The 13,790-nt window shown below is 36.2% G+C and overlaps 3 protein-coding genes and 1 long non-coding RNA gene across 5 annotated transcripts; 1 reads left to right on the top strand and 3 right to left on the bottom strand.

The window, feature by feature from the left end:
* Positions 1-242: 242 nt before the first annotated feature.
* Positions 243-7,232, bottom strand: RhoBTB (Rho-related BTB domain containing). Of its 2 annotated transcripts, none has more exons than XM_066288004.1 (9): positions 6,869-7,232; positions 4,519-4,697; positions 3,966-4,154; positions 3,590-3,862; positions 3,038-3,160; positions 2,759-2,989; positions 2,170-2,706; positions 1,883-2,116; positions 243-1,556 (listed from the first exon to the last, which is right to left on the bottom strand). In XM_066288004.1, the coding sequence occupies exons 2-9, from the start codon at positions 4,621-4,623 to the stop codon at positions 1,263-1,265; spliced, it is 1,986 nt and encodes a 661-aa protein (XP_066144101.1). In that variant the 5' UTR covers positions 4,624-4,697; positions 6,869-7,232; the 3' UTR covers positions 243-1,262. The 2 variants fall into 2 exon arrangements, with proteins under 2 accessions (XP_066144101.1, XP_066144092.1); XM_066287995.1 differs by having other exon boundaries at positions 4,519-4,665; positions 6,869-7,225.
* LOC136342501 (uncharacterized) lies at positions 4,594-9,422 on the top strand. The gene is made up of 2 exons (XR_010732652.1): positions 4,594-4,729; positions 6,751-9,422. It is a non-coding gene; the product is annotated as an uncharacterized lncRNA (long non-coding RNA).
* LOC136342481 (general odorant-binding protein 72-like) lies at positions 7,859-11,031 on the bottom strand. Its single transcript, XM_066288334.1, has 7 exons — positions 10,899-11,031; positions 10,773-10,848; positions 9,675-9,727; positions 9,344-9,379; positions 9,035-9,149; positions 8,905-8,975; positions 7,859-8,014 (listed from the first exon to the last, which is right to left on the bottom strand). The coding sequence occupies exons 1-7, from the start codon at positions 10,962-10,964 to the stop codon at positions 7,997-7,999; spliced, it is 435 nt and encodes a 144-aa protein (XP_066144431.1). The 5' UTR covers positions 10,965-11,031; the 3' UTR covers positions 7,859-7,996.
* A 31-nt stretch (positions 11,032-11,062) lies between these two features.
* Scox (Synthesis of cytochrome c oxidase) lies at positions 11,063-13,501 on the bottom strand. Its single transcript, XM_066288212.1, has 5 exons — positions 13,248-13,501; positions 11,966-12,173; positions 11,704-11,901; positions 11,439-11,647; positions 11,063-11,326 (listed from the first exon to the last, which is right to left on the bottom strand). The coding sequence occupies exons 1-5, from the start codon at positions 13,320-13,322 to the stop codon at positions 11,177-11,179; spliced, it is 840 nt and encodes a 279-aa protein (XP_066144309.1). The 5' UTR covers positions 13,323-13,501; the 3' UTR covers positions 11,063-11,176.
* Between the last annotated feature and the right edge of the window lie 289 nt (positions 13,502-13,790).

Raw genomic sequence — 13,790 nt, forward strand, 5'->3', positions numbered from 1 at the left:
CCACAAATTCATTCATGTTTTCATTCCTTTTGTAATATTGCAAATCGTTAACATGTCCATATAGAGAGGTTTTTCCAATCCAGAGTATTTTGATTCTCCATAGATAGTTTTTGTTTTAAAATCGTCCTTTTTCACTCAGCTGGAATACCTTGCACCTGTAAGTACATTCGTACCTATTTAGATTAACTGACTTGTGTGTATAATAAAAGCTCCGGTAGTATCGATGCAAAAAAAGATGAACATAGAATAAAGTGATTTATTAAAGTAGATGTTATAAAAAGGTTTGGTTGTTGTCCAAAAGGTAGATACAGACACCTGACACTTATTTTAGTAGGATTACTTTATTTTCGGTAATTTATTATATGAGATTAATGGAAAAATTAATAACCCGGGGGTCCTGTAATTATCAAGTTGGGTTAATAATATATTAGATTCAATTTACCATGACTCATCAATAAAATCCTATAATAGGTCCATTTTTAAGCTAAACATTTTGGGGTGCCGGATTTCTGATTGTTCTTAGTTCTCCCTGTTTGACTACCTGCAGTTAACTAAAAATGGACGAAATTATTTTTTGCTTTATTCAAAGTAAAATATTGACCTTTTTTGTGATATCGTAGTTCTATTTTAGCGATAGAGAGAACCAATTCCGAATCGTCAGAAGCAATTAGAAATACGTGAAGAAGTCTCGACCGATGTACTGTTCATATTTTTGATAATCCGAAATTGATTTTCCTCTTTGTTAAAACAGATTTTGTTACAATCTACGAGATTGTTTTTATGTTGAAGTCGCAAATATGCTCTATTCATTTAATATAATTGACTTATTCTTAATTATTACATGATTGACAAAATTTACATATCAACCAAGATAGAAAAGGTTAATAAGTAAGAATGGTGAAAAAATAAAGTAATCCCTCATATAGAAGATTCATTGTCGACAATCATAATATGCCAGCTACTATCAACTAATTGGGCACAAAATATCCACTAAATATTTAATTACGCCATACGATTAACAGCAAGGTGAGCAAAATACCAAGTTAGGCACCTCATCTCTGTAGACAAAAGTAACTCACAATAAATAATAAACCTCGAGTCGAAACTCCCCTATACTACTAATCGTAGCCGGCCTACGCCCGCTCTACCCCTACTAATACAATACTGGTACCTATACTCTAGTCGATATGTTCCGACGACCGCATGCCGTAACTCAATTTTGTCACCCTACTTTATGAGGAACCTAATAGTACTTAATAATATCAAAGATTGCTTGTAGAGAGGGCAGGATCAGACTCAGATTTACGCGAGAAGCAGAGACACCCCGAGCTGTTGCGTTCGTTTGGTTTCAGCTCTTTGTCGCGCTCCGCCAGACACTTCTGGTAGTAGTCGTAGTCTTTGAGGTACCACACTGGTGGCCAGCGGTGTTCCACTAAATACGCCTGATTATCCGAGTGTAGCAGACGTAGATTCCGCGGAGACATACGACAGAGCATGTTGTAGTTGATGCAGAGGTGGTTCATGCACCAGTCGGCTAGTTGATGTCCGTTGTGCAACTAGAATAAAATTATTGTGGAATTCCCTGTCTTGATCGGTTTGAAAAGTAGTTCATTTAATGTAAAATGAAACACGTCTTATCGATTTTGATGTGTAAAAAGTCCTGTCACTACGGCTTTGCGAGATTTCATATATTTTATATATCTATGGCAATCTCTGTTTGTTTAGGGTACGAACCCAAATGCTTCATATGTACCTAAGCTACAACGAACTTTTGCGAAAAATGGGGGTTAGTTAAAATTAACCTGAACTAACCTAAATATGTTTTAAATTGACCTAAAACTGCACTTATTCCTGCATTTAAGAAAATCGTGTTTAAACGTACCTTAACAGGTTCTAGAAGTCTTAAACATTGTTCGATCGCTTCCGACGGTTGTAAGCACTCCAAATCCTCAATAACTCGTTTCTCGACCAAATTGACTAGTCTAGGTAAACACAACCTGTTGGCCAATTCAAGAATATTCACGCATTTGGAAGCGGAAACTGGAGGCACCTCGTCGGTGTAGAGGAAACATAATAACTTGTGGAAGGTGTATTCGCGAACACCCGGAAACTCGATCTATGGACAAAACACTATATTTGTTTTGATAAAAACATGCGTGAGAAACATACGACTTTTGCTTGGCTTTCGCGGAAATCCCCACTGAACATGGCTTTCATGACATCGCATCTAGCAGCTAGCATAGACTTGTGAGCGGTGCACACTCCATCATCCAGCTCGAAGATGACGTCAGCGAACAGGCCTTGGTCCAAGCAAATGTCCTGAAGCCTTCGTTTCAAGAAATTCTCGTAGATTTCGTCGGGGGGGTCGGGTGCAACGAAAGGGTGCTTGGTTAGGAGAACTAAAAGCTGGGGCAATTCTAGGAATTCGGCAGCTTCACGTGTCTCCTCTAAGTTAAGTGCGCTACGATCGACGGTGCCTGTATAGGCGAATTGCAAGCACTGCAGCATTGCACTCGGCGTCACAAGTTTGGACAAGGTGACCACAGTCTGTCCTTCCGGCTGGACGTTCCTGATGCATTGAAACGCCGGATGCTCCAACTCCCTTGCTGTAGGCAAAGCTTGACAACTGGCCCTTCTCTTGCAAGTCTTCTGTTCAGCCCTTACCAGACACTCAGTCTCATCTGCGAAGTCTCCCAAAGAACTCACCTGAAGTAGTTAAATAAATAAAATATTCCTTTGCCATTTCCTTTGTCCTTACCATACTGGAGTCGCTAGTGCTTCGGGCCATTAAATCAACAGTCAGCAAACGACAGAAAGCCCCGCTACTAGCTGCAAGTATAAATCTGTGCGCAGGAAATCCCATCGAGCCCACTATGAGAACTACGTCGGTGTGAGCCCGGCTTAGCCATAGATGTTCTAACTGTTCTGGGTACTGGCTGGAGCTTACGTGCACTTCAGGCTTCAATGGAGGTGGCGGCTTGAATGGAGACTAAAACCACCATTAGCGGAGGTGGCAGAGTTAGGAGAACGAACTTGCCTGTAAAAGGGGACGTTGCACTTTTTTTAAATTGGTCATCCAGAAGCGTTGTGCCCTTCTCGCGATGAGTGCAACCCTGATTGCATTCTCAAACACTTCGTTAACTCCGTAATAAGTTAAGACCTGGAAATAAAAGAACAAAATATTTACTTAAATCAAATATCCATAGCAGTACCCCATAGGCAGTTATTAAAACAATCAGACATCTCAGTTTGCAACTCCAGGATTTTGACCAATCAAATACCGGTCAAATTATTTTCGACCAATTGACCAGTAATTGACTAGTCAATTGACCATGCACAACCGTAGTTGTTGTAGCAGAGAATTAATGTTTGGCGGTGTGGAATAACAAGAGATCGTGCGATCTGGGCAACTGACAAAACTAATGTTTTGAGTGAGTGCTTTTATAGCTAATTATTAATTTGAAACTCCTTTGGGAAATTTAATCTTTTCCAAGAGTCTGAACAAGAGAAAATTAATGAAACTGAGTTTTTTCATGAGAAAATATAAACACGGAGATATTTCACATTCAGGTGGACTTCCGATGCCTACCGATGTCTCGTAGTAATAAAGACCCAGTTCCTTGGCCACTGTCCTCGCCTCGTCCGGCATGACGAGATCGCTCTTGCGGGTCGCCCTCACAAAGGGGCTGCGATCTCTGAAGTGAGACAGGTATGCCTCGTCGCGGTACATGTACCGCAGGTCGTTCTTGCAGCCGACCAGAAGTACGGGAGTATTGGGACAAAATCGCCGTATCTCCGGGTACCACATTAAGCGGCAGTGGCGCAACGAGACCGGGTTGTTGATACTGAAGCACAGTAGTACCTGAATAAATAAAAAAAATATATGTACAAGGTGAAATAACACCTCATGCCCGAGGCTAATGACTAGTCAAAAAATTTTCTACACAGGTACTATTTTTATTTACCACATCTGAACGACCGTATGCGAATCGGCGGTCTTTCTCGTGATCGCCGAAAGTATCCCACAGTCGTAGACTGACATTTACGCTGTCTACAACCTCCCAGGACCGTTCCAGGACGTCCTTGTAAATGCGGTATTGGTCGATTGCCCATACTGTTGGGACGTGAGTTGCTAATAATTGAGCTAACGACACCTGTAGAAAAAACAGTCAATAATTACTAATAATTCAAGGTTGAATTGATGAGCTCTGTCACATTCATCGAGGGGCCAATTTACCCTTAGTAGCCCAAAGCAAGGCACACGATATAACGTATTACATGTAATTTCCCTTAGGTCCCCAGAAGCCATTTTACTAAATTATACCTCGAGGTATATACATTACGAAAACATGATAAAATTGTTTTGTTGGTAACGATCTGCCTCGGACCGACGCATCTATCATCGTCCCATTAGTACAGACGAATAATGGAACATCAAATAAAACTGATTCAATAATAGAACAGAACTAGGGCCGAAGCAAGCGCGCACAAATGAATTTATTTTAGATGGAAACTTACCTGCTTATTGCAAGCTCTAGCACAAATTAGCCGTGTTTTTCCAACAGCCGTATCCCCGACCACCACACACTTGACCAACTCCTGATGGGGTTGTTCATTATCCATCCCCCAAGAGCACGACTCTCACATCCATCACACTGTGGCCCCCTACGGCGAAGAATATACTACATGAGCCATTCCTGTTAAATGTAGACGGGGGAAAGTATATCTAGTAAGTTGACTTACCTGTGTTCGTGGATAGGTTTAAAAGGAAAATTTCATGTCTCTAATATGTCGAGTTTTTTGCAACGTGTAGGTGATGAATCAAATTTTCTGATTTTATATGCAAAATGGAGGTTTTACTGAGCTTTTAGGAAGAGGGAAAATAAATATTTTCAGCAAACAAAAATCTTTCCAGAAAAATCAGAACGGTGTTGAAAAACAATCGCTAAGTCTAGATACAAATAATCGGTGATCAACATTAGCGCATTAATTATGACGTTTTGAAAACAAACGACGTAGACGGTGTCACAATCCAAAAATCGAGCTCAAAATTCAAAATGGCGATGTATTAAAGAGGCGTCGTTTTAGTCGTTTTTAAAAAATAATAATTGAAAAATTTGTCTATCGTCGTAGTACACGTTACTGCTTGAACATTATCGAAATTATTAACGGCTATGGTAACACAAACCGATATTCGGATTCAAATGGCGGCGCTACAAAAATTTCCAAAAAAGGAAAATGGAGTCGTATTATGGTCAAAAATTGGTAAAAGATGACATCAACTTTCTATTCCAGTTTCTTTTTATTAACTTCATTTAACTAAGACTTGGACAGTGTTGGTTTCATTCTATGATATTTCGTTGGTCAAGAATGATTGTCAACTTTTTTCTCCTAAGTATGGCCTCGGTTTTTAATACAAATTGAATGATTGATATTTCACACTAAGTAATTTGCGCGTAAAACGTTTTGGGTTTTCTTTAGTTTTTCATTCAATCAAGTATTCTAACACAGAAGTGAAACCCGAAGCGATGTTGGCAAACTTGTAAGCATGGGAGTTATCCCTGGACTAGTGTAATGGCAGCGTTCTAAAGTGGGTATTTTTGCACTGAAAATTTCATTGTTGATCGCCTGACCATCATCTAAGCGAATATTTTTTTTGTGGAAAATTTGAATTAGTTGTACATGTATATGTGCACTATTCATAAAAAAATACCCAGGTCGGAGTTCTGGCAAATTCTAAATTTAAACAGTACCTTTGTTTAAATAAAACATAACCATTTTGAGACACGTGTGATTTGTTCAATTTTGAGAAACGATATTTCGAAACTTTCAGGAACCGACAATATTATATGCTCCTCGTTACGGTTTGTTGAGGCTATTATTTGGAAGTATACTTTCGAGGTAAATAGGCGTTCTGCTCGAACTGCATTAAGATGACACAAAATGGAACACTTCTTCATCACACCAATATTTTCTGCAGGTGGAAAATTTTACACAATTTTGTAATAGATCAAATCAGCAAGATTTACCACGGCCGCATTTGGAAAAATTTCCAAATGTAACACCATTTTGAATCCGAATTTAGGCTGTAGTACTTTGTTGAAAAAAAAAACGTCGCGCTCGTTTCAAATATGCAGAAATCTGTTAAGGTTTGAGGTCAAAAATGATTGAAAGACGGGTAATGGGGGACGGGTAACACGAACGGTATATTCCCTTCACTGGGAATATCCAGCTTTCCATGCTTTATTGAGGTCTAAATTAAAACCGTGGTTGCATTCCACTGGCATTGATTTATTACCGCCTTCCAAGAATTCCAAATTAATTGCGAATTGCCATCCCGCAAGGAGTTACGTATGTCAGTTCAAGAACTGACTTAGCACGAATCAGGGTTTTAATTCGTAAGGGTCGTTCGTTAGCCCTAAACGCGCACAACGAATTATCAACGCGAGTTGTTTATAATAGAAAAGAACCGCCTAAAAATAGAAATGTTTACCACGACAAAAATATCTCTGCCCATTTAGCTGTTTAATAGGAACCCAAATTGTGGCACTTACGCACCAGCCTTCAACAAAGCTAATTTCAATACTATGTTACAGCCATAGAGGATGAGAGTGTCGTTTCGTTATATGTTAATTGTCTTGTTTTCAATAGTCATCCTTTACGGTTGCTTGAATAGAAGAAGTTCAAGTTCGGGACTCAGATTTGCGTTAATCAGAGCAGGTTATACTTCAAATCGTGGTTTTATTCCAGAGCTGCTAAGTCGCATCAATGGCAAAAAGGGCGTGCTCTAACAGTGGAAAGCAACGAAATGTTGGCTGATAGGAATACGGCTTGGATTGAGGGTTTTGGTATGATACATGCCACTTACATTCATCGGTTTAACCAGGAAACGTAGTACCGAAACATCTAATGTATATAGTAGAGCTCTCAACGAAACATATACGACACACTTCACACAATAAACTAACAACACCGCTCCACTGGACTTACGACTCTCGACTGGCGCGGTAAGCGGTGACGTAGGTAAGCTTTCGATTATTACCGTTCGAATTATTACAGCCTTGCTCTAGATGGACGTGCTTTCCTCGTAGAGCTTTTTTCCTTAATGGACAACGCGGCGCAGCCCTGAAAGCAACTGTTCATCCAGCGACCACCCTTCTTCCCGCCTGGATCAACAAACAATTAAAATCGATTCTTGCTTGCCAAAAAACAACGCGACATAACGTGCCAAGGCTAATTCGACCACCGAGATTATCCAGATGGGCGCCCCGTGATGTCTGGATAATGGACGACGTTTCCAGTGAAAAGAATTTGGCATGAGCCCGGAATGGATTTTCGCGATTGATTTTTCGCGTGACGTCAAAAGCAGCTAGCGGGGTCGAGTGAAGTTCATTTAGGAGGTTGAACCCCTCAGACATGGGCGGCGATTCGTTGGTCCACGTTTCTAGATGGCCAAATTTATGTTGAGAGATTTTTGATTTGAAAATAATCCAGCCAATCCCGTTTTTTTAAGTTTCGTCCCTGAGTTCAGATTGCTCTCAACCCCCCTCCGACGAATTGTAATTTGGCAAAGAAATTTTGACATCTTTGCGGAGATCTCGAATAAACATCTTCAGAGGAAGCTGAAATATAATTTACACTGTGCATAGATATGTTGGGTACCGCATACGATGAGCGTTGGAACCTCCACTGGTAAAAATCGTTTCATGTAAAATGCCTCATATCCAGGATGACTTGAAAATAGAACAAATAAACATTTGACCTAATAATTCTAACTCACCTTAGACATATGTATGTGTTACACATACATGAAAAAACTATTTATCGCATTTAGCTTAATCTTTTTTCTTAATACTTTTGATCTGATATATATTACATAACAAGAAAAGTTACAAACAAGTAAACTTAGAAACAAAAAGAGATAATCTGCTGCAAAGGGCACAGTAGGTACTAAATCCCAGAGTAGTATTATGAGTTCATTAGGGCAGAAAACCTATCAAGGCAGAAAGTATTTCTGAAAAAAAAAAGATATAAACAAAAATTTTTACCCGTCATGGAAGGTCCTATACCGAGTGACAGCATAAAGTAGATATATTTTAACTTTTTCTATTTGCAATAGAAAATAGTAATTCAGAGTACTTATACAAGACAACTTATCGATAATTTTGAATATTATGTTACTTCCGGTTTAATCGGAAGTTGCTTTAACTTTTCATTTTTACACGAAAAACCTTGTATTTATTTTCAGAAATTGCTTTATTTTGGATGCTCGTGATGGGAAAAGTTCCGAGAATCAATATTTTTTAATAATTAATTTCACCAAAATTTTAAAATATTAGTTAAAAAAAAATTCAACGGAAGTGACGTGAATTTATTGACTGACCGCAAACCAAAACAATCATATACGTCGCGGCATCAAAAGTTCCAAAATTTGATAAAAAAATAAATGCAACATGTTCCAAAATCACATGTTCTTGAATTAAATAATTAAAAAAAAAAATAATTTCATTAAAACCCTCGGCGAAACAATAAAATTCTCTGATGAAGTCACAAATGTAAAAACATATCAGGTGTCTCACTTAAAATTAAAAAATTAGGGGCTTCCGGTCAAATCGGAAATAATGCGGCGTGATTTATCCAGAAAAAGTTTTAATGTTGTTTGACCTAAGTGGCCTAAATTTCAAATTTTCGTAGGAAATAACAAAAAAAGTTACTACACACTTTCTGTCGTTACCCGGTATAAGTACATTAGCTACGCACTACACAGATAGTCAAAATTACATTCGTGATGAATCAAATCGCGGAATTACTCATAATACCTAAAAGCGACCTTCGTCAGTAAAAACTTGCACTTACAGAAGCACATTCACTTTATGCACCAGTTTTATGTAATCACGAACTTACCTCTGGATTTTGGTCGTAGATACACTTTGCTATTTCCAACGCAGCTCTACATTTATCACTCAAAGTTTTCACTACAATTTATTTGTTTAAAAATGATGAAAATGAATAACATATTCTCAGTTTAGCTTACCTGCGTCTTTGCAATTCTGTACAGACACCAGAGCAATTTGAGCGATTGATGGCGGAGCTTGTGCTTGTATGACTTTTACCCCAGTTTCCCAATCGAAAGAGTTATCTGGCAGTTGCTAAGAATAATTCGTTAAATGTATTAGTCGAAAATTTAAAAAACTGCATAGGCCCAAAGTGCTTTCGCTTATTAAATACGTTAGGGGCAAAGCAATTTAATTTAAAAAACCTTTATCGCTGAACACCCAATATACATACATGTATATATAGATTTCAATGTGCTTATTTTGATGTTAGATGCATTTATACTTACCAACTTGTAGTACCCCAGTACACAGCTCACGTAACACTATAAAATAAGTAACTTATAATTAATAAATAATTTCACTTTGCGTTTTTATTAAATTACCCACGATACATCGAATAATAGTGTATCTTTGTAAATTTCGAAGAAAAAAAACAATCAACTGACGGTAAAATACATAATAATCGAAACTTCGTGAAGTTTTTATGGATTGCAGACGTTTACTCAACTTTATTGAACAAGAAAATGGTTATTTAGCTAGATGTAAAACAAGTTTAGAAGTTTCTATTATGAAATTGTATTTTAGACTGCCATAAAAAGCAGCGGCAGAGCAACTTACCATGCCATTCTGGTCTTGATCCCAGTCACCTTTATGCATTCCTTCTATTTGTGCTAATAAACAAAAAAGAAAAAGATTAAGTAAATTAATTTAAAGCTTAAATTGAAATGTGAATTACGACATATAGATAAGGATGTTTTCAATTTCATTATGGTGAAAATACGCAACATTTCTCCCATTTCAGATTGTTGCAAATTTTCTTTATTTCCATTCCGTTTCGGACTAAAAAATCAAATAAAAGTATTATGAAATAAAGCAGCTTATCAGCTGACCTTAAATGTAGGAAAAATCATAGTTGCGCTGAAGTTTCATCACTACTGTCCATCTCCTTTTTCGTCATAAGAATCAAGTTAAATTTACTACCGCTTATACCAAACGATGTAAATAGCCTCTTCTCTTCATCAAGATAAAAGAGTGCACTTTAACGTGAAAAATGCAATAAGGTTTGCAAAATACAAATATTTTGATTGTGCTGTAGGTGTAATAGCCAGATTAATTACAGTTCTATTTTTTTTGGGTGCAACTATTTACGTTTGATTTAGAGTTTGGATAACAGTAGTTGGTTCGTGGTCGTTGTTGGAGGCGAGGCTTATATAGCTCTTGATCCAATCATGCAATTATGCGTTTCAAGACAAATGTGCACGCAGGTAAATGCTACTAATTACTTAGAGTTTTTGTGCACTATGCACTTTATTCCAATGGGTAATAAACTAATCCGATTGGAGGAAATTCGTTATATCAAATTGAAAAATAATAATAATTCGAATGAACAATTTTTTTGAAATATGTAGATGTGTGATCGCCAAAGAAAACTCGGTGTAGCGGGTGAACTGGACACGCAGGAGTTCGAATAAACTATTTATCATAGAGAAATCTAACAACGATAATAGATAAGTGTACACAAAAAAAAACCTTGAGTCTCGATAGAAACGAACAGTTTTTAACTAAATAACATTCCCTTTTTTTCAGTTTTACAATTAAACCCACATTTTGACAGCGTTTTCCATTGATAAAACTGTTAATTTTAAACATAATACGCTCAAAATTTAAATTTCAATGAAAGAACTATTTTACTATTAATAAATATCCACAACTAACCATTTGTAGCCTTGTTTTTTGGTTGACACACATTCCTGATAAGTTTCACAGCAGCAACCATTTGACCCTCTGTCATCTGTAAAACACAACTCAGGATATCCCGATAAAAAGAAGTTAAATACCTACCGCACAATAAACACTTTCAACCGCGATACTTGCAGCGAAAACTACCCACCACGCCTTCATGATCATAATCCCAGCCGAACGGTCACTTACCCAATAACTTTTTAGGGGAATTCCCAGTTAAACTGCTTATATAAATAAGACGAAATAGGTATTAAAAGACAATATAAGTAATAAACAGGTAGGTTTTTTAATTAAATAAATGTCCGATATTAGCGTTTAATTGCAAACGTTAAAACACAAAAGGATGTGACAAATGAATAATAATTTAAACGATTTTTTCAAGAAAAAAGACTTTTTTTGTTGTGCACGTATTTGGAAATGTGTAATTTAACCGATGTGGCGATGTCGGAGGAAGTCCGGTTTTGCCCGTAATAATCGACGAAATCGCCATCTGGATTTACTAAGTACATAATTATAGTGTGGTCAACCTGAAATAGAGGATAAAGTTTCCTGCTAAAAGGTTTCATTAAGAAGAATAACTCATTTTTCATAATTCGACCCAGACATCGACCCTTTATCAAAACAAATGAGAATACTCACAATATAGTCACTATCTTGGTCCTTAGGTCCGGCACTAAAATATACTCTATAGGCTTTACAAGCTTTCGCAACTTGCTCTTCATTTCCAGTTAAACCCAGTAATCTTGGACTAAATTCTTTACAATATTTACCAACAATTTCTGGGGTATCTCTATTTGGGTCGACAGATATAAATATGGGTTGCAATTTTATCTCATTTTCATCTTTATCTATAAATCCCGCGATTTAACTTAGTGCAAAAAATTCAATACTGTACTTGCATTACCTAAAATATCAACGGTATTTGCCATCTTTTCTAATTCGTCAGGACAAATATCCGGGCAGTGAGTGAAGCCAAAATATATCAAAACCCAATATCCTAAGAATTCTTCACTCTTCCTTAATTTCCCACTACTATCCACTAATTCAAATTTACCTCCTATCGCAGCCTTACCTAATATTCTTTTTCTCTCTTTGTCTATTGCTGTACATAAAGAAAACTTGATTTCCAAATATCCTTTTTAATTATTTTTTTTTTGTTAGCTAACCTGCGTTTTTTTCCCTTTTTAAGTACAACATGAAGGCAAGAAGTAAACCACCTAGAGTTGAGGTAATGGCTAAATTTCGCCATGACATAGGCCCATATCCTGAGCCCCAATTCTTTTTAGGTTTCTTTGAAAGCTTTTCACAGTAGTATCTTACTGAACCACATTTGAGAATTTCTGTTTTCGGAATTTGTTTAGGAATGTACTGAAACTGCACAAAACTGAGTATTAAAAAAATGTCTGCATGTTTTTATGGACTGATTTTAATTGAAGTACGACGAAGAAAAGTGTGAATGGGGCGAGAGCGAATTATGGAATTGAAATGAATCATGAAATTGCTAATTATACAGAGTGTCTTCAAATTGTACAAAATTCTACCACTGCATCTTACCATCGGTATTCGACGATTTAACTTAATTTGCTTTAATACGAAATTTGACAATTTCCGAAATACGGGACTTCAATTTTTTTTTAACAGTTATTTGTTTTGTAACAACAGCAATTAAGTGAAATTTTGTATTAAGGAATTTCTAGGAGTTACACACTGAAATTCATCTAACATGTGCAATCATAGGATATTATATGCAGGACCATAAAGATTACCAGAAATTCCAAATCAGCAAATGCAACAAGGAACTGAATAGTAGATGTCCTTTTGTCTGTTCATTATTAAGAGGTAAACATGTTCAATAAATTTTGAGGCGAATTGTTCTTTTTTCCTTTATATCTCGGAGACATATCTTTTATTGACCAATACAGCTAATAAAGTTTTATGCAAGACAAGTTAAATTAGGTACAATCGACCTTTTGAAGTTATAAAATGACTGATGTCGTTCTTTAATAATTGAGCCAAGGAATTTTCATAGTGTTCTACATATTTTCAATTAAATACTCTCATTTGATAAAATTTACTTTTGTTAATTTTCGTTTTTATTACAATTTTTTCTTACATCCCGCAGATAGTGGCAAGTTTGCTAGGAAAAGATTAAAGAAGGTTTTCATTTGAATCCTTACTGAAGGCTTAATGTTACTTTTAGTTTAACATTGTGCAATTATATGGCTCCATTATAAAAGAAAAAAGTAAGTGGTCATCCGACACATATTTTTATATATTGGTAAAGGGGACACTGTGCACTACTAGGATATAAAGATTCATTTATTTAAAGGTTGTAATACTGAAAGCCTTAATTATTAAATTCAGTGACCTAAGAATAGTTTAGTATTTAGGATTGACTGTAAATAGAGGTTTTACTATATATAGATTTAAGAACTATTTAAAATATACCTGTGAATGGAAAGGTTTCCTACTAAGTATTACTTGATTGAAACTCTTAAAAACATTCAAAAAGTTTCTGTACATCTTCGAATTATGAAGAATTAGGTAACTTAAGCTACTGGAAATAGTTTCCTTGAATATACTAATTAGGTCTATTATTACTTAATGTTTTATTTTATTAATATATCTTATTTGAATGTTGAATTAAAAACTAATTTAATTCTGAAAAATAAGGTTAACTTTTATAAAAATTAGAAATGGAGACTCGATATTTTCGGTAACGGGCATGCCTACACCACCCATTGGCACGGAATATGAAGTGTGTCAAAACAGCGTAATGGCAAAATTAGTGTCTGGGTGCTTAATGTCTCCCACCCATAGACATCATTTTTTCAAACTGCACTTTTTGAGTACATTAAAATTTAGAAAAATGTATAATTGTTCTATAAAAAAATATATATACACATACATGTATATATATATATACATATATATGTGTATATGTATGTGAAATTGAAATATATTAAGAGTAGTAAATAGCACTGCTTACAA

Source organism: Euwallacea fornicatus, chromosome 1, assembly GCF_040115645.1.
Source record: "Euwallacea fornicatus isolate EFF26 chromosome 1, ASM4011564v1, whole genome shotgun sequence".
Taxonomy (NCBI): domain Eukaryota; kingdom Metazoa; phylum Arthropoda; class Insecta; order Coleoptera; family Curculionidae; genus Euwallacea; species Euwallacea fornicatus.